General features: G+C 60.1%; 1 protein-coding gene across 1 annotated transcript; it reads right to left on the bottom strand.

Annotated features, from left to right (window-relative positions):
• Positions 1-12: 12 nt before the first annotated feature.
• LONP1 (lon peptidase 1, mitochondrial) lies at positions 13-21,492 on the bottom strand. The gene is given in 20 exon segments (XM_027085362.1): positions 13-360; positions 1,395-1,559; positions 1,636-1,847; positions 2,696-2,861; positions 3,218-3,358; positions 5,487-5,603; positions 5,686-5,808; positions 6,198-6,285; positions 8,585-8,763; positions 9,491-9,629; positions 11,238-11,458; positions 12,935-13,018; positions 13,403-13,532; positions 13,883-13,944; positions 15,378-15,609; positions 17,472-17,591; positions 18,150-18,238; positions 21,035-21,301; positions 21,303-21,392; positions 21,394-21,492. Coding segments are annotated over 20 exon segments (2,886 nt in total). The 5' UTR covers positions 21,478-21,492; the 3' UTR covers positions 13-183.
• Positions 21,493-21,536: the final 44 nt, after the last annotated feature.

Genomic DNA, 21,536 nt, shown 5'->3' with positions numbered 1-21,536 from the left:
CCAACCAAGCAGTACTGGAAACGGCTTTTAATCATAATTAAATAGTCAGTGATTAAGCCATGATTGAGGGCGGGCTCCAGGCCTCTCCTGAGCTTCCTGTGGCTCAGCTGCCTGGAGCCTCTCCCCTGAGCGCAGTTCCAGCCCCGGCGGGCCCAGCGGTGCCTGCAGTGCCCAGAGCCGGCGTCACCGCTCCACAGCCAGGGCCTCGGCCTGCTCCTCGGGGAAGGCGATGTTGAAGATCTCACGGTAGTGCTCCACGAAGTGCACCTCCAGGCCCTCGGTGATGAAGGCTGCCAGGTCGTAGAAATCCTTCTTGTTCTCGGTTGGCAGGATGATGCACGTCACTCCAGCACGCTTGGCCTGGGATGGGGGGGGCAGTCAGGTCAGTGTGGGAGGTAGGAGAGGGCTGGGCATGGAGCCAGGTTTCCAGTGGCCACCCTGCTGAGGAAACTGAGGCCCAGGGTAACGTCACCAGCCTCTGTTCCAGTAGCTTGGCAGCAGGAACCCAGGCCTCTTCTGGTGTGGTGTCACCCCAGAGGCTCTCCCCACCCCCAAAGGTGTCTGGAAATACAGGAATTATGAGGTCCATGGTTTCTGGGGTTAATCACCACCCACTGCTTTACATTTAGAGGTCTGGCACCTAAGACTGCCACGCGCCCTGTCGCACCTGGGGCCTCTGAGCTGCTGTCCCTCAGCCTGACTCTGCCCCTTGGTGGACAAGGGTCCCCATGTGTCACCATGTGTTGCTCTAGGGATAGCATGCAGTGACTCACTGAACCTCTCACTTTGCGAGACAGGAAAGCAAGGTGCAGAGAGCCTCCCACACACCTTGCCTGGGTGTCCCTATCACGGGAGCCCCTCCCTGTGGGCAGCTGGGGCTGCGGTCCGTTTGAGGTAGACAGGGAGAGGCCTGGGGGCTCAGGTGAGAGAGACTGGGGTGCTGCCAGGAGCTCGGGGGGGCTCCCAACACTGGGAAGCACAGCCCACCCCACCCCCCCAATCCACCACAGTCAAACCTACAGCACACCCAGTGAGACGCTGGGCTCTGGGCCCTCTGTCCACCTGCAGTGCCTAAGCCTTGCTCCTCCAGCCTCTCCTGCACCCACAGGTCTCAGTGCTAGGCCACGGGGGGGGGGGGCGGGGGGCGAGGAAGCAGGAGACCCTACTCATCCCTGAGGAGCTGAGATGAGGGCTGAAAAGGCTGAGAACCACCGTGGAGGGAGGGGCAGCTAGGCAGTCAGTTCAGCAGGGGATCCAGGCCAGGCAGATCCAGATCCCATGCCCACTGGGCCTCACTTTCCCCTTCTGTAAAATGGGCCTGTCACTCTTCTCACCTGGGGGTGTTAGCCCTGACACGTGAATGATGGCTGTGCACTATCACACGGGACACTCACCGCAATGGTCTTCTCCTTGATGCCTCCCACAGGCAGGACCTTACCCGTGAGGGAAACCTCACCCGTCATGGCCAGGTTCTGCCGTACCGGCCGGTCCAGAGCCAGGGACAGCAGGGCCGTGACAATGGTGCAGCCAGCGCTCGGGCCATCCTTGGGGGTGGCGCCCTGGGGGGGAGACAGGCTGGTGGGCAGGCGGCTGCCAGGTGGCGGGTGTGGGGCATGGGCGCGGGTCCAGCCTCACCTCAGGCACATGCAGGTGGATGTGCGAGGTCACCAGGTACTCGTTGGTGGGGTCGTACTGCATCAGGAAGGCCCTGGCGAAGGTGTAGGCGATGCGGGCGCTCTCCTTCATCACCTCCCCCAGCTGGCCTGTAACCTCCAGGCTCCCGTCCTTGTCCCCCTTGCTGTCACGTGGCCGCCTCAGGGACGTCTCAACAAATAGCGTGGAGCCTCCTGAGGAACCGAGGGCAGAGCCCATGAGCCCAGGATGCCTCAGACTCCTGGATGGCCACTCCCGCCACACCCTCACCCTCATCCCCAGTGATGGGACGCCCCTCACCGTCCCTTCCCTGGCTCATCCCAGCCTAGAGCCTTCTCATCCCTCACACCTCAGTGCCTGCACTGTCCCTGCAGCCACCTCGGGGCAGCAGATCCATCTGCGGGGACCAGGTTACATGAAAACCTGAGAACGATCTCTGTGCTGGGCCTCCGCGTTCTACTTGCCCGCGGCGCAGAGCCTGCTGGTGCCAAGCTCCCTCCTCCCCTGCAGTTCCTCTCAGTGCAGCCCAAATCAGTCAGCAGATAACAAGTGGCTCAGAGCCTGCCCCCTCTGTGCCCTGCCCCCCAGGACCGCACCCAACCCTGCCTGCTACACAGGCCCTGAGCCGCCCCCGCCCCCCCGCCCTTGTAGCTCCCAGACCCAGCGTCCCCAGTGAGGGTGGGCTGAGCCACGTCGCCTGGACAGGAAGCCCCTCGGACCCTTCTCCCCAGAGCTGCCTGGCCCTCCTCCCCCACTGGGTGGTGGCCCCCCCAGGCGACAGGGTCTCGTGCTGTGAAGGGCTGTCCTTCAGGCAAACCTGAAAACCACGAGCCCAAAGAAAGCTCACGGGGGCACTGCGGCCACCTCGCGGTCCCATCGTCCCTGATGAGCCCTGGTCCCCTGGCCTCACTGCACCCTGCCTACCAGTGGAGAGGGCGTTCAGAGCAGCCTGCAGTGAGGGCTCCCACCTGTACCGGGGGACAGACGACCACAGGGACGTGCAGAGCCCCCGGCGCTGCCTGCTCTAGCGCAGGCCACTCACCCATGGCGGTCCAGGCCAGGCCCATGGCCACACCGGGAGGCGTCATGTCGTACATGCGCTCCACTGTGAACACCGGCTTCCCCACGAAGTCCTGCAGGTTCTCCGGCGTCACCTCCACGAACTCAGCCTCGCCGCTGACAATCTTGTAGGCTGCCTTTCGCAACACCTGTGTGGACGCAGCAGGCTGGGGGGCAGCCAGGCCACAGAAGCAGCCCCCACCCCCTGCCCCCAACTCTCCTCCACCTGCCTTTCATTTTTTACAGTTGTGATAAAGTACACGTGACCTAAAACCATCTTAACCATTTTCAAGCGTACAGCTCAGTGGCAGGAAGTGCATTTGCACTGGTGTCCAGCCATCCCCTCTAGAACTTTACCTTCCCAAACTGAAACTCTGTCCTGATTAAACACTGCCTCCCCAGCCCCACCATCTACTTCCTGTCTGTGGCTGTGACTCCCCTAGGGACCTGCTGTGAGTGCACTCAGACAGCATGTGTCCCTCCGCCGCCGGCCAGGCAGGCTCACCTTCTCCACCTGCTTCTGCAGGTTGCGGACGCCGCTCTCCCGGCAGTACTGCTTGATGAGGAGGGTCAGCACGTCCGATGACAGTGTGGTCTTGCTCTCGTCCAGGCCACACTGGGCACGGGCCTGAGGCACCAGGTACTGCTGCCAGGGAGGAGAGTCGCCATCAGGACCCCAAGGGCCTCTCCCGTGGCCCCTGCCCACCCCTCCAAAGACCCCTGGCCGGGTAAATGAGGTCACTGAGGTAGACCCTGGGCCTGCCCCGTGGAGCCCCTGTCCCCGGGGGTACCTGGGGGGCCATTCAGCAGAGTGTGTGAGGGGAGGCTGCTCCCAAACCACACCTGAGCCGAGACCTGAAGGGAGGAGAGCCAGCAAGGCCAGGAGGGGGTGGCAGAGTGTCCAGGGAGAGAGCCCAGCAAGTGCCAGGATCCTTAACGGTGGGCCTAGGACCTGCAGGCGCCCGGCCTGCCACCTCCACGTGCTCCCAAGGCTCATCTTAGCTGCCTCTTCCTCCAGGAAGGCCTCCTTGAACCCCCAGACTTCCTCCTCATACAGAGACCGGTTACGTGACCACTGCACAGAGCAGGTGGGGATGCGGAGCAGGTCAGAGGCTCCAGGGTCACTCGGGGCCCAGCACCACCCCTGCCGCACAGCAGTCAGTGGAGTCTGAGCAGTCCTGAGCACTGACTGCAGGGCAGAAGTGTCCCAAAGCCCTCGTGTGCCTCCTGCTGTCCCTTCAAGGATTTGAAGGAACCCCTCCGCCCACACCGCCAAGCCTGCCCCACCTCTGCCTGGTCGAGTGTCCAGGCTGCTGGGAGACAAGGGGAGTGACAGGGAGTCCCAGTACCCCTGCGACCGCCCCAGCCAAGAGCTCCTCTTCCTCGCCTCCCACCCCCCAGGGGATGCAAAAGGGGACAAGATGCACTAAAGCCCTCTCTGGAAAGAAAACACTGTATCAGGAACTCGAGCCCTCTGGAAGGGAAATCCGGCTCTCCCCTGACTGGCTGCAGGCTAGTAAAGCACCGCACACACCCGGGCGCCAGGAAAAGGGAAGGATCCCACCAGCCCGGGAAGCGCTTTCCTACAAATAGAGATGCAGACAGAGGCCCGCATCCCGGGGGACCCTGGGCCCAGGAAAGCCCAGGGAGGCAGTCCCATAACCCGGGGAAGCACGGCTGGTGGGTAGACGGACAGCAGCCTCACTCTCGCGCCCACAGCCGTTACTGACCTGGCACGACACCGGCCATGGTGCATGACCACAAGGCAGCGGGGCAACTCAAGGGGTAACTTACTGTCAGAGCTGAACTCACAACCCCAAGACAGTGCTGGGCCCTGAAGGCCAGGGTGGGGTCGTGTTACCTTCAGCACTGTGCTCACAGAGTGTCTTTCCTTGCTCTTGTTCTACGGCCTGTGATTATAACAAGAAATACATATTGGGTCTTTGGCCCCAATTCCCTGCACAAGCGATTATAAGACGCTTGGAATTTCCTGAGTGACAGGCACGAGAGGAGCATCCTTTCTTATTCACAAGAAGCCCCTTTCAAGAAGTGATCATTAGCATAGCTGGATGGGGGCTGGTGGCCAGAGGAACCAAGGGACTGGAGGGATAGAACTTTCACCCCACCCTCAGCCCCCAGGGAGGGGAGCTAATCACCAGTGACCAATGATGCAATCAGTCATCCAGTCAACCATGCCTAGTAATGGGCCCTTCCCCACACCTTGCCCCAGGAGTCTGTTTTGGCTGTTCCCTAGTTGTATCCTTTATAATAAACTGGTAACAGTAAGTAAAAACTCTTGTCTTCCTGAGTTCTGTAGACTGTTCCAGCAAATGATCAAACCGAGGAGGGGGCTGTGGGAACCCCCGGTTTATACCCAGTCAGTCTATAAGAGCGGCCAGGGACTTGGGGGCTGGCATCCAAAGCGGGGGCAGTGCTTTGGTCTGAGCCCTGAACCTGGGGTCTGATGCTGTTTCTAGGTGGGTAGTGTCAGAACTGCACTGAATCGTAAGACCCTCGGCTGACAGCTGGTTGGGGTGGGGAGCCCCCCGAACCCCCGCCTTGGTGTCGTCTGTGTCTTGTAATCACACCACACGGGCAGATCCCGTCCACATCCGTCTGTCTCCTCCTGGCTCGGGAGCCCCAGAGCAGGATCTGCGGGTTGCACCCCTAGCTCCGGTTAAGGGCCTGGCACCTAGTGGGCACTCGGATATTTCCTGAGCCCAAGTGGCGGCGGGGCACCCCTCCCCAGGGCCGGGCCAGTGGGGCCGCCTTACCTCTGCGATGGCGAGCTTCTCCTGGGCCACGTAGCCCGACACGTTGATCATCTCCATCCGGTCCCGCAGCGGCTCTGGGATGGTCTCAGTGATGTTGGCTGTGCAGATGAACAGCACCTGGGGGAGGCGGCAGCGAGGTGTGGTAGGACGGGGCATCCGGACTCTCCCCACTGGCCCAGCCCCCGGGTGGGACACGCACCTTGGACAAGTCCACAGGCACGTCCAGGTAGTGGTCCAGGAAGTTTGCATTCTGCTCAGGGTCCAGCAGCTCGAGCAGCGCTGACGAGGGGTCCCCCTGGTAGCCCCGGCCAATCTTGTCCACCTGAAGGGGCAGCAGGGGGTGGCGGTTGTTAGCCCCTTGCCCTCCCCCAGCGCCCGCTCACCGGACACCCCAGCGGGAGACCAGACCACTGGGGGTTGGGGCTAGGGAAGCCCAGAGCAGGAGGGCTGGGCTGACCGTGTGGCCACGGGCAGAGACCAGGTCCTCCAGGGCGGGAGGGGGCCGGTGTTATGAGACAGCCGGCTGCAACAAGGCTGCCCACAGTGACTCAGGCACCATGGAAACCGCAGGGGGCCACAGTTTCACCTTGAACACAGACTCCGTCTGGTCAGGGCCGCCTGCAGCTGTGGGCCAGGAAGGCCCAGGGGCCACATCCAACCTCAGGGAAGGGTATGAGCCCAGCCAGGGCCCAGCCCTCAGGCCCCACCCACCTCATCTATCAGAACCAGGGGGTTCTCCGTCTTGGTCTTCTTCAGGCACTGGATGATCTTGCCGGGCATGGCGCCCACATACGTCCGCCTGCGGAAGAGGGCACAGCGGGGCGGTTGATGCCCCAGCGCCTGGGGTAGCCACACTGGCGCCCAAGGCCCAGCTCCCCTGGAGCTGCGGGATCACCACATGCCTTCCAAGGCCGCCCAGAGGAGACACAGGGAGACGCACACAGCGTGGCCCCGGCAGAGGATAAATGCTTCCGCACTGTGCAGGTGGGCAGAGCACTGGGTCATCCTGACGGCGTAACGGTCCCAAGTCCTGGGGCTGTCAACGTGCTCCCCCAGCTCAGGCTCAGGGCGGGAGACAGATTAACAGCCAAGTCTCACTCAGACTCTTCCCGCTAGCCAGCACCTCCTATCCAGACGGCAAAACCCAGCCAGCATTGCCCGATCCAACAGAAGGAAAGGGGCAGGGAGCAGCCAGGGCCTGCGGCAGGAACATCCCCCACGCCTGGGTCCTTTGGCCTCAGGGTCACCAGGCCCAGGGCCCGGCCCCAGCTGGCACGTCCTTTCAGGAGTGTTTCCTGAGAGCCTACTTGTCTGCCCAGTTTGGCTGCAGGTGCCTGCCTGGCATTCTTAGGAAAACAGACATGAGTCCAGTGCTGTGAGCTAAGGCCCAGCAGGGCAGACAGACCACAAACCAGGCAGAGGAGAAAATCACAAGGTACAAAAGACTTCGTTCGTATCTGCGACAAAGAAGAAAAGCAGGCATGGGGGATCGGGAACGCCACTTTGAGAGTGAGGCAGCATTTTAAGGAAGAGATAAGGAACATCTTCAGGAAAGGCTACAAGCAGAGGAGGTGAGGGGGAGCCACATGGATGTCTGGGGGAGGGGCATTCCAGGCGGAGGGCACAACCCGTGCAAAGGCCCTGGGGCAGCACCGTGCCTGGTGTGTTGGAGGAACAGGGAGGAGGCCCATGTGTCTGGAGCAGAGTGAGCGAGGGGAGGGCAGGGAGGGGACGGGGCAGGTCGTGCAGGGCCTTGTGGCCCACAGGGAGGACTTGGGCTTTAACCTGAGGGAGGTGGGAGCCCTGGAGGGCTGTGGGCAGAGGAGGGTTTGGCTGTCACCAGTATAACAGCAGTCAATTCCCTGTCCCTAGACCAACAGCAGCACAGAACGCCCACCTGCTCGCACGCTGCTGGGTGCCCTTTCCCCAATGACTCACCCCCAGCGTCACAGATCTCCTGTGCTTGTTTAGAAACTCCAGCACATGGTGCTGGTCTGCAGCTCCCTGTCCTTCCTGAACCAGGGCCCGGCTCTGCATCTGCCTCCAACTCCTCTACCTCCATCCTGCTGCACCTCCCAGCTCAGACCGCAGCTCCCGAGCACACCTGCACCATTCCAGCCTGCAGGCCTCCCAGTGACCCCGCCCCCAAGGCTGTGCCGGCCTCGTCCCCTCCTGACCCCCACCCGGGCCCCACCATGCTCCGGCTCCCTTCTCCAAACCCCTGGAGCTCACACCGGGCTCTGGGCTGGGGAGGTCTCGAGACTGGCCACTGTCCAGGGGACTCGAGAGAGCCAGGAATGGAGGGGGGCTGCAGCAGACTGGGGTGCTTGCACCCTGCCCAGCGGGCAGCCCAGCTCTGGAGCGTTGCTGCCAGGAGGGCCTGTGAACCCTGGTGCCCAGAACTGTCCGTGCTTTTAGAAAAGCCAGAAAAGTAACTTTTAAACACAGATTTAAACCTTCTTTGGACACTACAGGATGGAAATGCATGGCCGACTTGGAACAGACACTTGTGTACCCACTGCGCTTGTGTCTCACCGAGGCTTTTCAAAAACCCACCCTCTGCGGAGGCCAGCGTGGCGGGAAGCCCCAGAACACAACACCCTTAATGTCCCACAGAAGGACACCACGCACGGGCCAGGTGGCTGTCAGAGCCTGCGCACAGGGGATGCCAGCCCCACTCTGGGCCTGACAAGGGAGGCAAGAACCAAGACAGGTGCCGAGGCCTCACTGGGGAGACCGTCTCACCTCCCACTCTAGTCCCCAGTCCCCGGGCCTGTGGCCAGTGTTGCCGGGGTGCGGGGTGCTGAGCTGGTGGGATGGAAGCTGGAACCAGGGGGCCGTCTGCTGACAGCCTGGCCGAGAGGCCTTTCCAGTGGTTGAGAGGCTGAGGTTTTGATCCAATTTGATCCGAGGTTTTTAAACACCTGGACTGAGCCAGGCCTGACGTCAGATTGGACACGCTGACTTTCCAGTTACCTATTCCAGCGTGAGTGGAGTTTGCTGCCTGCCACCATCACGCTACAGGGTAGGAAAAGACCCAAGAGAAGGAAGGCTGATGGGAGGCGGGGTGAGCCCCGAGGGGGAGGGGCCGGGCCAACCTGTGCCCCTTGATCTCGGCCACGTCCGTCATGCCCCCGACGCTGAAACGGAAGTACTCGCGGTTCAGGGCCCGGGCGATGGAGCGGGCGATGCTGGTCTTGCCCACACCTGGGGGACCGTAGAAGCAGAGGATCTTGCCCTGGGTCGACGCCCGGAGCTGGCTGACGGCAATGAATTCCTGCAGGCAGAGGCAGGAGGACCCCGTGAGACAGCACTGCCCTTTCCACAGGGCAAGGGCCCCCGCCGGGCCTGAGCCTCCCCATCGTCCAGGCATCTGGGGCTGCGAGAAGGGACAGGGCCTGACCCAGAGGGGCCGAGCTGATTGGACTGTCATTTGACACAGGAGGGACAGCCTATGGCACCAACAGGACGAGCAGGCGGCAAGGGGACGCGGGTGACGGACTCTGGGTGACCCCGATGCCAGGCCCACCCGGCAGCTCCCCACCTGGATCACAGTGTCCTCTCTCCCCGCCAGCCCACCCGCTCTCAGCCAGACACCTCTGGCCCTCATTTCCTCCTATCACGAGCACAATTTTTATCCCCCTGGGGAAACCGTGAGCTCCCTGGAGCGGGCAGGCGGGCCTGGGCGGCCCCGAACACCTCCGAGCCACTCCAACCCCGGTCCCTCCGGCTGGGCCCCTCCATCCCTCACCCTCCTCGGCCCCTGCTGACCCCACACCAGCCTTGGCCCAGCCAAGCCCCCCCCAGACCCCCAGATTCTCCAGGGAGCTCCCCTGGGTTTCCCCCACCACACAGGGGGAGTCCTGGCTCCCGGGACCCAAGGCCCCCGCCACCCTCACAGATCCAGACACGATGGCCGCCGCCTCTCAGAGCTCGGCCAGGTGCCCCGCACACGAGTGGGGGGGTGGGCGTGGCCCCGGGGAGGGTGGGTGGCCGAGCCTCACCAGGATGCGCTTCTTGACATCCTCCATCCCATAGTGGTCCTCCTCCAGCACCGCCTGGGCCCGGGACAGGTCCAGGTTCTCGTCGCTGTACTTGCCCCACGGGATGGACGTCAGCCAGTCCAGGTAGTTGCGGGTGACGCTGCCACAGGACAGACAAGAGCTGGTGAGCGGGCCCGGTGAGCCGCCCGAACCCCACTCCATACATCCACAGTGCTGGGACCCACGTGCCCGATGTGAGAACTACACCAAGTGTCAGCTGCGGCCCGAACTGCCCTGAGAAGCCGGTCCAGCCTGGCCTGCCCCACTCCCGGCGCGGTGCAGACGCGCCTCGCCTACCGCGCGTTTTACACCTTGAAGGTTTGTGGTAACCGTGCCTTGTCAGGTGATGGTCGTCTTAGCAATAAAGTACTTTTTAATAAAGGTATATACGTTGTCTTTTTTTATACATAACGCAACTGCACACTTAACAGACTACAGTAGAGCGTGAACATAACTTTTACACGAAGGGAAACCAAGAAAATTCACGTGACTCGCTTTTCTGCTATGAACCGAACCCGCGGTGTCCCCGAGATCTGCCTGTATGGGTGCAGTTCCTGGCACAAGGGCTACCAGAGACTCTGCGAGCATGGGGCCGGCGCAGGGTCCCACAGCACAGGAGGGGCCAGCGGGTAGGATGGGGGAGGAACAACCTGATGAGGGCAAGTGGGGAAACTGAGGCCTGGAGCGTGACCCCAGGCCGAGGGCTGTGCACCCAGGGACAGAGGCGCCCCTCACAAAGGGCCTGATAAGGAGGAGGCAGGGAGGTCAGAGGAAGAGGCGAGGCAGACGGCAGAAGCAGAGGCTGGAGTGACGTGCTCAGAAGATGGAGGAAGGGCCAGGAGCCATGGAACATTTCCGAGAAACTGAAAAGTCTGGAGACAGAGTTTCCCCAGAGCCTCCAGAAGGAGCCTGTCCTGCCCACCACACCAGACGTGAGGGCCTCTGCCTCCAGACCGCTACATGAGTCTGTGACGTTCTAAGGGACTAAGCATGTGGTCACCCTGACGTCGGTGTGGAAAGCGCACTCACTGCCCCAGGAGAGGAGCTGGGGGCATCTCTGGTGGGGAGGCCTGCGGCGTCCGGGGCAACCAGCATCTCCCAGGGTCCTCGTGCAAAGAGACCAACCTTCCCCAGACACCCTGAGCCAGAGAGAGGCCCGGCCCAGCAGCCCAGGAGGGTCCGGTGCTGCAGGCCCGCTCAGATCCTCCCTCTGAGGAGCTGTCCCACGAGCCACCCCGGAGCAACGCCCACGCCTGGGCTACGGGCAGGGCCAGAAGCATCCCACGGGGCCCCGACCCCTAGCCAGTGTGCATAGGACAACACCCGCCGGGCAAGGCCAGGGCCCCAGGAAGACGCTTGTTTCCTGGCTGACTCTCAAAGCCGCCAGAGGGAGGCCAGGGGAGGGGGCGGCCTTGGAGCAATGGCCCTGGGGACTCCTGGTCCTGACTGGTGGCACTGGCTTCAAATCCCTGTCTCCATCTGCCAGCCCAGAGGCAAGGGAACTGATGTAACTTCTCCAAGCCTCGACTCCCTCATCTGTGAAACAGGGGCGACAGAGACACGGCCCGCACAGGGGCGATACGAGGGGATGGACACCCACCGTGACCGAAACATGCATGAGGGGCCCACCCTCCTGGCTTTCCAGGGACCCCAGTCAGATGCCCAGCTTTCCCGAGGCCGGGGAACGAGACGGGCCCCCTGCGCTCACTTGAACTCGGAGGAGTGGTTGTCCAGCAGGCCCAGCTTGCTCAGCTCCTCATCCACCACGTCCATGACATGCCTGGGGACCACGAGCTCCTTCAGCCGCTCGCGGAACTTCTCCTCGATGGCGTCCTTGTCGTCCTTCTCCAGGCCCAGCTCCTTCTTGATGATCTTCAGCTGCTCCTGCAGCAGGTATTTGCGGTGCGTCTGCTTGATCTTCTCCTCCACCTGCAGGGCCCAGAAGTCGCCGTCAGAGCAGAGGGGACGCAGCCCAGGGCGGGCCTGCTGCTTCCTCAGGACATGGGAGAGAAACCCAGGGCACCCAGCCTCCAATTTCCCCCACGTTCCACCCTAAGTCCTCCTGGTCACGGGCCTCACGATAAGTAACACCGAATTCCAGGGGAGGAAGTGATCCACCCTTCAATCCTGGTTACGACCAGGAAAAGCTGGGCCTGATGCCAGTGTGTCCCCCACGTTAATCAAAGGGGTGCCACACTCCCTCTAGCAGCCGGAACAGCAGGACACGGGCTCAGGCCCTAGGTCAGCATCGGCGCCCGCCCGGTGGCCTGCTGTCCTGTGCCCTTGCGTGTGAGAGCTGCCTAGTGGCTTTTTCAATTAAAGATATGAGACAAGAGATTTTCCTGGTGGCACAGTGGTTAAAAACTCTGCGCTCCCGATGCAGAGGGCCCAGGTTTGATCCCCGGTCAGGGAACTAGATCCCTCATGCCTGCCGCAACTAAGAGTTCGCATGCCACAACTAAGGAGCCCACATGCCAGAACTAAGGAGGCTAAGAGCCACAACTAAGGAGCCTGCCTGCTGCAACTAAGGCCTGGAGCTACCAAATAAATAAATATTTTAAATAAAATAAATACGATACGAATATTTTCCCTAACATAAAAATTAAGTGAGGGCTTCCCTGGTGGCACAGTGATTAAGAATCTGCCTGCCAATGCAGGAGACATGGGTTCAAGCCCTGGTCTGGGACGATCCCACATGCCATGGAGCAACTAAGCCCATGCGCCACAACTACTGAGCCTGCACTCTAGAGCCCGCGAGACACAACTACTGAAGCCCGCGTTCTGCAACAAAAGAAGCCACCACAATGAGAAGCCCGTGCACCGCCACGAAGAGTAGCCCCCGCTCGCCGCAACTAGAGAAAAGCCCACGTGCAGCAACAAAGACCCAACGCAGCCGAAAATAAATAAATAAATTCATTAAAAAAAAAAACCTAAGTGCTATAACAGCCTCTATGGCAAAAGAATCTAAAAAAGAGTGGATGTATGCATACATATAACTGACTCACTTTGATGTACAGCAGAATCTAACACAACATTGTAAATCAACTATACTCCAATAAAAATTAAAAAAAAAAAAAACAACAACTAAGTGATAAAAGTGAGTTAAATCTGGAAAACGTTAAGTAACCAAAAATCCAGGCAGTCCATGCGTTTGCCCAGTTGGGAAGGTGGGCCTCCAACAGCTGAGGCTGCGGAAACAGCTTTCGACCTCTCCCAAGCTGGCTCCCAATTTCTAGCATTTCCCCCCGGGCTCCCTCAGTGGTCAGGAGGGTCCCGGGACCTCTCACTCTGCACTCAGCTGCTCGCACCAGTTTGACATTTTCGCACAGGTTCCCAGCCCCGAGGGGGAGCGCAGCCTCACAGCAGAGACTCTCTTGCGCACTGGGGCCCCGCCCTGCCGCTCACCTCCCGGCCCAGGCGCTGCTGCAGCTTGCTCAGCTCAAACTCCTTCTTGAGGAGGGACAGGGCCTTATACAGCCGCTTGGGAATCTGCCAAGAAAGGGAAGACGTAAGAGGATGGCCATCTGTGTGGAGGGGCAGTGGGGAGGGAGTGCGAACCAGGGCATGTGGACAGGCCACGCCTCCCCAAATCCGAGAGGGGCGCACGCTCTGCCCCAGCAAGCCCAGCGCTCCAGCCACGCTCCACAGGTCTGCAGGCCATGTGGACCAGGACACTGGCAGAGGTGCTGCTCATAACGACGAGACTGGCGACAACCCAAACACGCCACCCACTGACGGGCGCCGCCCAGTGGGACACCACGCGGCCACTACCAAGAACGAGGGGCCAGACGTGGTCAGAAGGACGTGGGCTAACGTGAACCCACCCCAATGCCGGAGCCCAGGACAGCAGCCAGGTGGGAAGGCCGCACTCACGTTGGTCTCCTCCAGGACGTCCTGCAGCTCGTGGGACTCGGCCCCAGTTAGCGCGGCGCCCATGTCGCTCAGGTAGATGGGGTTGTCCACCACCCTGTGGCCGGCCTGCATCATCTGCAGCACAGACTCTCTGGAAGGGATGGAGATGCTGCCACGGGGCACCGGGACCGCCATGGTCCTCACTGGGCTGTGGCCCATCCTGGAGCGGGACTAACGCCCCAACGCCCAGACATAAGTCACCCTGGCAGCCATCCAGCAGCCCTCCTGAGATGCCTTCCCCCTACCTGGCTGATGATGAGAGAGCCGGGGCCAGGTAGGCTGTGCCCCCTCCAACCTCCCACCCGCCCCGGGGCCTCCCTGCTGGGAGGGAAGCGGCTCCCCCCTCAGAGGCTAGGCAGTCCCCAAGCCCAGCCGGGATCTCAATGAGGACAAGCAGCCAGACAGGCCCAGCCTGGCCTCGTCAGGAGACAGGAGACCAACCTGTAGAGCGGGTTCAAGGCAATGATGTCCCGGATGGTCTTCACGATCTCTGCCGTCAGGGCCTGGCAAGCAGGGAGGCCACGTGGGTCACTGGGACCAGAGCGGCCTGTGGCCCTGGAGCCCCTCCCACCCGGCCCAGCCAAGGACGGCCCCAGAGGCCCAGGAGCGGAGCCCCAGTTCACAAGTCACAGGGACTCAGGACCCAAGAGCAAAAACCAAACCAACCCTGTCTCCGTGGACCGCTCTGAACCTCGACCTTAGAACGAGCCATCTTGGGTGGGGAGAAGGGGCTCGAGGTCTGTCCCCCCCAGAACCTTGCCCCAGCCGGCTCCGCTATGGATGCCACAGGTATTGCTGTCCTTTTTGCCTTAGCTGCCACCACAGTGAGGCCAGTGACACTCCCGGCAGGATCACTGGACACAGTTTATGGCATAAATCCTGCACCTCATTTCCAGAGGCCACAGGTCCCGGCACTTGGCACTCTGCTCAGGGCACTGCCAGCACGAAGCAAGAGCCACCACTGCTGGGCTTTTTCAGTGTGATCCACCGGTCTCTGGTTAATGGGTTTGTCCCTGATCTGCCTGGGATGACCTTTGTAGAAGGAACCAGAACAGGCCAGCTGGTGGGCCTGCATGGCATGCGCGCCAAGAGGGACAGGCACGCTCCTAGCTCCCCACTCCCCTCCCCTCCCCCCAGACGAGAGCCTTCAAGGAAATACTAAGGCTGGGCTGCCCAGGACAGCAGCCACCAGACGCTGCTCACATTGAAGTGAGTTGAAATGAGATACAATTAGACGTTCTGTTCCTCAGTCGCAGCAGCCACAGGTCAAGTGCTCAACAGTCACAGGGCTGAATGGTGCAGAGTCACAGAATGCATTCAGCACGTGGGAAGTTCTCCCCGGCAGAGCTGCTCTGGAGGGCCCCACGGAGGCAACTGCCGGCCCCGGGCCCCTTGCAGTGCCCGCAGCAGACATCACCAATGGATTGTGGCACTCCTTCCCACCGAGGTCAGAACCCACCCCAGGCTCAGACCAAAGCTGTCAGCTATGCCAAGGTGGTGTTCCCCTTGGGGAGGCCAAGGACACCGGGTGCGGGCGCACCCGAGGAGCCTTCCACCTGCCTTGCCTTTCTTCTTCACCTCTCCCCGTTGGAGGCAGGTCACCCTGCCCATAACCTACATGAGAAGGACGGTGGAAGGACATTTCCCGACACCCTCTCGAGAGCTGGCTCGCCATGCTATGGAGAAGAAGGCAGGCCAGCCTAGGCTTGGGGTCAAGGTGGCCAGAGGCTCTTTTCCGTTTTGGAAGCACGGGTCACAGAACCAGCTACATGTGCCCTGCCCACTCCCCCAGCCCGGGGCCCGGGAGGAGGAGCCAGGGCCCGGGTTCCTTCACAGCAGCCAAGGCTCCAGCGCACTTCCGACCTTCCCGACGCCAGCGCCAGCTCCTCCCAGGCCTCCTGGAGGAAGAGGGTGCTCTGCCCCCATGCGCACTCACCTTCACCTCCTCCGTGACCTGGAAGTCCTCGTGGGCGACGTTCTCCACCTCCACCATGAGCACCTCACCAGCGGGGCTGGGCTCCGGCTCCATCACCACCTGCAGCTGCCGCTTGGCGCCGCCGTCCTCCTCCGCGTCCTTCTTGCCCCGCTTCGGCTTCCTGCGTAGCTTCTGCCTGTTCTCGCCCTCGGGCTCCTCCGGCTCCACCTCCAGCTGCCTGTTGATGTGAATCCTGAAGACGGGGAAGAGGAGGTGAAGCCACCGAGGCTGGGGAGAAGGGGGGCGTCCTGCCGGCCACAACACTCTGCGGTGCTGATGACACAAGGGCTCGCTGGGCCCAGGCCCCTGCAGCCACCAGGGCTGGTGGGAAGAGGGGAGCTGCTGTCTCAGAACCCAAGACCAGCAGGCCCTCTGCCCCTGTACTCCAGCCAACCCATCCATTGTTTCCCACACCAACATCCGCTGTCCTCCAGGAACGAGGACGCCAGTGGCAGCCCGCGCTCTGGGGCCCATCAGGGACTCCGCCTGCCCTTCCCCCGGCCTCCAGCTCACCACACAGTGGCTCCTGCGCAAGATTCAGCTCCAGGTTCAAGGGCGCCTCCACTGAGGTCCTCCCCAACCACTCCACATGAAGTCCATCCCCACCTGCGCACACACCCACCCCACCCCCCATCCATCGTCATTTTCACCCCAAAGCACCCGCCACTGTCAGAATTTAGCTGATGACCTGTTTTCCCCATGCAGGGGGCGGGCTCCCCAAGTTGGGCCCCTCGCCGGCTACTCCGCTCACACCCGAGGGCCTGGCAGACACCAGGCGCCCGGTGTTCAGTGACGTGTTGGCTCTTTTCTGCCACACGGGGTAACTAACAACAGTACTGCCCTTAGAGAGCAGGCCTGAGCGCTAGCGGGGACGCGGACTCAGTGGCGGCGGACACCAGCAAGATGCACGGAGAAAAGGAGGTCGGGACTCGGTGAACACCGAGGTGGCCTGGCCTCAGGACGCAGCAGGACTCGTTCTCCAAGGCACCCTGCAGGTTAGCAGAGCAGTGAGTAGCCGCCCCATCTTTATTAATTTTGGTTGTATCTTATTCTGTTCTTTCTGAGCCATGAATCCTCCCAGGAGACAAAGGAACAGCCTCTTCCCTAAAACAGACTCTAACGCGAGCAGGTGAACACAGGCATGGGGGCTTGGCGCAGCGGGGACGCCACCAGGACTGTCCACGGAAGCGCTGCCGGCCGGGACCGTTTCCCCGGTGTGCTCTGGGGGAGCTGCCGGCTGACACAGAAAAAGTCTCCGTGAGAGGAAAGGATGAAGGGCTCTCGAGTCAACAAACACCAATGGGCATCTGCAGTAAGAAGCTTTTCCAAACACTACGAACTTGACGGTTGGTGAGTCTGAAATGTCTCCCACATGTGATCACAGGACACCTTTGACAAGCATCTCATCTTGGGAGGCCAATGTTCCTTGGAACACGTGAAAAGAAACGAACACGTTCATTTCTTCCAGCTTCAACCCAGCTGATCATGTAGGTTTTTCTTAATTAGCCGTAACAATACAGCAGGTTAGACTGGGCTTGCAAATGCCATATGAAGCCCTTCGGCAGAGGAGGTAGAGGTAGACTGGCTGAGTAAAAAACCGCAACCTGGACTTCTATGGGTGTCCAGTGGTTAAGACTCCGTGCTTCCACTGCAGGGGGCACGGGTTCGATCCCTGGTCCAGGAACTAAGATCCCGCAAGCTGAATGGTGCAGCCAGGAAAAACAAAAAGCCCAACGTGCCAACCTGAATGGAGACGCAGATGCAGGCACCAGGGGGAAGGCGTGCTGACACCCAGACGTGAACCATGAGGCAACGTGCTATCTCCTGTCTCGTGGTGCTTTTTGGACTAACGGGTGTGAGAAATGGCTTCTCACTGACCACCCAGACTGCCGCTTAAGCAGAGCGGCTCTGAGAAGCTGGCGGGGGGGGGGGGCGGTTTCCACCTCCAGCTTTGGCCTGGTCACTGCGGTGACCGAGAAGGGCAGGTCGGTGCTGGAACCTGGGGCACCCCAGGCCACTCTTCCCGCCCCACCCCGTGCACTTGGGCTCCCGCACCTTCTGTGTCCCATGACGATCATGCGCAGCTTGTCCCCAAGGTCCTGCATCTCGTGGATCTGGACAAACGTCCCCGTGTGGTAGATCTCGTCCAGGCTCTCGACCACGTCAGACTCGTTGCTGAGGGAGAAGGGACACAAAGGAACATGGGCACAGGTGCTCTGGCTCTCTTGAAAAGAGAGAGAAGAGAAACACTCCTCCTGGCCTTGACCTCCTTGCTCCTACAGGTGCTCTGGGCCGCCCCTGAGGGTCACCGCATACAGGCAGGCGTGGCCAGATGGAATGTGGATTCCACTCCACACCTCTTCTTATGGAGCCTGCGTAGGACACACCTTCCGACTTGGAAGTGGAACTCATTCCTACCTGCAGTCCAGGTAGATGTGCCCAGAGCCCCTGCATCTAAGGCTGCTCTGAAGCAGCCTCACCCTGGCCTAACACCAGGGGTCCCCAAGGTTAGCTTCCCCGCACCTGGACCACGCATGAAGCCCAGGGCCTGGGGCAGGGTCTTCAGCCCAGGCTGAAAAGGGATGCTCAGCTCTCGGCCTCATCCCCGGAGGTCTGACCTGGCTTCTTTCAGGTCAGGAGCCAGAGGTCCAGGCTACTCTACGGAGCAGGCTCTGTGGTGAGCTACAATGCAGGGCAGCTTCAACAAAGGAGTGAAGGAAAAATTACACTTACTTGTCATCTTTCTTTAGAAAGACGCCGGCATACGGCTGGGCAAGGCGGACTTTCCTTCTCAGCAGCTCAACCAACTTCTTATTTTTAACCTAGCATGACAATGACGCCAAGGTGAAACGCAGGGTAGGCTTTCTAGCTGACGCTTTGACAGCAGCTCTAGCGTTTTCTGTAATACTCTCTAGGGGTGTGCTAATCTGATCCAGGACTAACCAACACGGTCCAGGAACCTCTGAACCGAAAGAAAAAAAAAAAAAAGGACGGGCAGTATTGAAGAGCTGCATTCCTTAGTTTTTCCCTCTTCCTAAAAAAAACTAAAAGGAGACAAACGGCCGGTACCAAGAAATTGATTTCACATCCAATTTCAAGAGCTGTTTCTGTGGCGAAATGCCTTGGCTTGAAAATCCCAACTCTCTGCTTTGCTTTTCGGGAGGACAAAAGTAAATGTGTGTATCCAAATGTGACACACCCCGCAGGCTGGTCATTTCCTCCAATTCTCATGGAAAGTACATCCCAATCACATCCATATCCTAGTCATTGATCATCGGAACCCACCGCCCATCACAGCACATTCTCCTGTCATTCCATTGGCAGGTAGAGGACTAAAGTTTCATAGGAAACAGCTGATGGGAGGAGCACAGGTGTCCTTTGGGCTCAAATGATTTCCTTCAAGCCTGTGTTAATTCCTAGACCAGACTCTAACTAAAAACTTAATGGCCCTCAAACTTTGGCACAAGTCAGGGCTTCTTAAAACAGATGGCTGGGCCCCACCCCTGGAGTTTCTGATTTGGGAGGGCTGAAGCAGGCCTGAGAGTCTGCACTTCAAGCAGACTCCCAGCTGATGGCTGCTGGTCCAGGAACCCGGCTTTGAGAAGCGGCGTTTTAACTCCATGACCACACGGTATGGGAATTCCTGACACTCTAAATGCATTCTCCCCAGAACAAAGGTCCATGACATCCATCAAGAGGGTTACATGACCCACCCAAAATTAAGAGCCACTGGTCTACACTCAGAGGCCACTAATGAGGAGAGACGCCACTGGGGCAAGTTAGCCACATGCAGCGTCAGCTACCAAACCAAGAGTGACCAGAGCTTGGCTAACAGGTTCGGAAACACTCACTGGGTCCCCTGGGAGCTCCAGCTTTCTCCTTGACTACCAGCTGACCGCTGCATCTTAGCACCTGTCCTTCCCGCTGGTGGGATCCCTTTTTCGTTATTTATAAAGTAACAGCAACAGGAATACCACATGCGAGTTCCACATGCCAGTCTCACACTACCCGCAGCATCTCATGCAACCCTCCTGGCTAGCCCTAGATTGGCACACAGAATCTCTTGGAAGAATCCTGTCTCTACTTGGGCACTGGGGACAGGGGGCATCTTCCACTCTGAGGGGCTGAGGGGGCCGTACCTGCTGAACATCCTGGCCCTAGGGGCCTGGGAGGGGAGGGTAGAGAGGACAGCTGGGGTTGGGGGCGTCAAGAATGGAGAAGAGACCCCCAGGGCTCGTTTCTGAGGTGTCGAAAGCGCACCACATGGGTAACAGCAGCCGCTTCTTAATGAAGGCGTATCATGCACCAGGCACGGTTCTGAGGCCTTTAGACGTGACCTCATTTACCTCCCATCACAGCTCTAAGAAATGAGGTACTATTACTATGCCCATTTCACAGATGAGACAATGGAGGCCCAGAGGAACAGCTTGCCCAAGGTTATGGAGCTAGGGGTGGAGGGGCCAGGATATGATCCCACAGGGTCCGGCCCTGGGGCCTGCCAGTAACCACACAGAACATCAGGGAAGGCCCTTGGAAGGGCAGCTCGGACGCACACAGTCACAGTGCTGGAGAGGAGGTGGAGGGGGCTCCTTCTGTCCCCCACACTGGCTAAATGCTGTCCCTCTGTACCGTCCTTTCCCTTTCCAGGGGATCGCTGAGATTTATTCAGCAGAGACTAGAGAGTGAGGGTAGAGACTGGAGGGTGAATGCAGAGCTGACTCATTGTATGACCTTGCTTAGACAGTTAAGAGATAACACTTCTCCTCCACGGACTCATTTCCACATCATTAAAAAACTCAAGTTCCTTGCACTCCTGCTGCTTTCTATTACATCTCCCTGGTCCATTTGCACCACCCCACACCCCGTGGCTCTTAGTCTGAAAAGATCTTTACTGTCTCTTGCACCAGAACGTAAGTTCCTCAGGCAGAGGGGCTGTGTCTGACTTGTTCTGCTGAATCCTCAGCCGGCTACACGGGAACAAGAACACCCTACTGAATAAATGAATGAATAAACCCCTGGGAACATCCTTATGCCATGTTCCTCCTAAGACTCCTGGACAATCCCTCGCTCTATCATCCCCTGCAGTACTCACAGCCTTCCAGTCCATAATTTACTTACTAGCCTTGTTCATTACCTCTCGAATCCCGCTGGAACCTAAGCTCCAAAGGCAGGAAAGTGTGTCCGTTTTGTTCAGGGCTGTATCCCTAACACTTGGAACCGTACCTAGCACGTGACCTCAAGAAACATTTAAGGAAGGAATGAATCCGGATCCCAAAGGGGCTCTTAACCAGAAGGTAGACCGCCCTGGGGGAGACGGTCACAAAACATTTACCAAGACCGGCAGAAAAGTAACCGAGTGGCAAGACTGTCCTGATCTTTCCCGGCACCGAATTTCTATGACTAGGACTGTTCAGTGGACAATCCTAAGCTCGTTGGATTCAACTCTCCTGAAGGGATCTGAAAGGGGGCGGAAACTGGCTCGAGTTCACTAGTAGTGAGAAAACTAAGACTCGAACGTTTTCAAGTTGTGAGGCATGAGGGTGCTGAGCGATCCCTCGGTCCAACCCGCAGCTTGCAGACGTGGGGGAAACGGAGGCCAAGGCGGGGGCTCTCATTACCTCGACAATCTTGATAAAGCGCGGGAACACTGGGTTGCGCGTAACGGCGATGAGCGGCAGGTGCGGAAATACGTCCGGTATCATCATGGGCGTCAGCGCCGTTATGACAGGGCCTTCCCCGCCGCCCGCGCTGCCCCCCACGCCCGAGGCCCCGTCCTCCGCGCCGCCCTCGGAGGCATCCTCGCCGCCCGAGAATGCGCCGCCGCCGCTGCGGTTGTTAGCATCCCGAAGTCCCCGCCAGTGGCCCGCGGCGGCGGGGCCTTGGCCCCGCAGCGCCCAGGGAGGAGAGGCGTCGCAGGCACGCCGGCCTCTGGGCAACCAAGCTCTGGCCGCAGTCGGGACCCGCCCCCCGGCGGCAGCCAGCAGCGGCCGCCGAAGCGCCCAACACCTCGCAGCTCCCCACAGCCGCACGTAGCCTGCACCCGCCGCCATAGCCCGGCCATCCTGGCGGCGCGCGGGACTTGCATCATTTCCGCGGGCTGGGCTGGGGCGTACGTGACGG

Source organism: Aethalodelphis obliquidens, unplaced genomic scaffold (assembly GCF_003676395.1).
Source record: "Aethalodelphis obliquidens isolate GAN/ISIS:26980383/991018 unplaced genomic scaffold, ASM367639v1 scaffold53, whole genome shotgun sequence".
NCBI classification, from domain to species: Eukaryota; Metazoa; Chordata; class Mammalia; order Artiodactyla; family Delphinidae; genus Aethalodelphis; species Aethalodelphis obliquidens.
The sequence above is the reverse complement of the archived record's forward strand: the minus strand, read 5'-3'. Positions and strand labels throughout refer to the sequence as shown.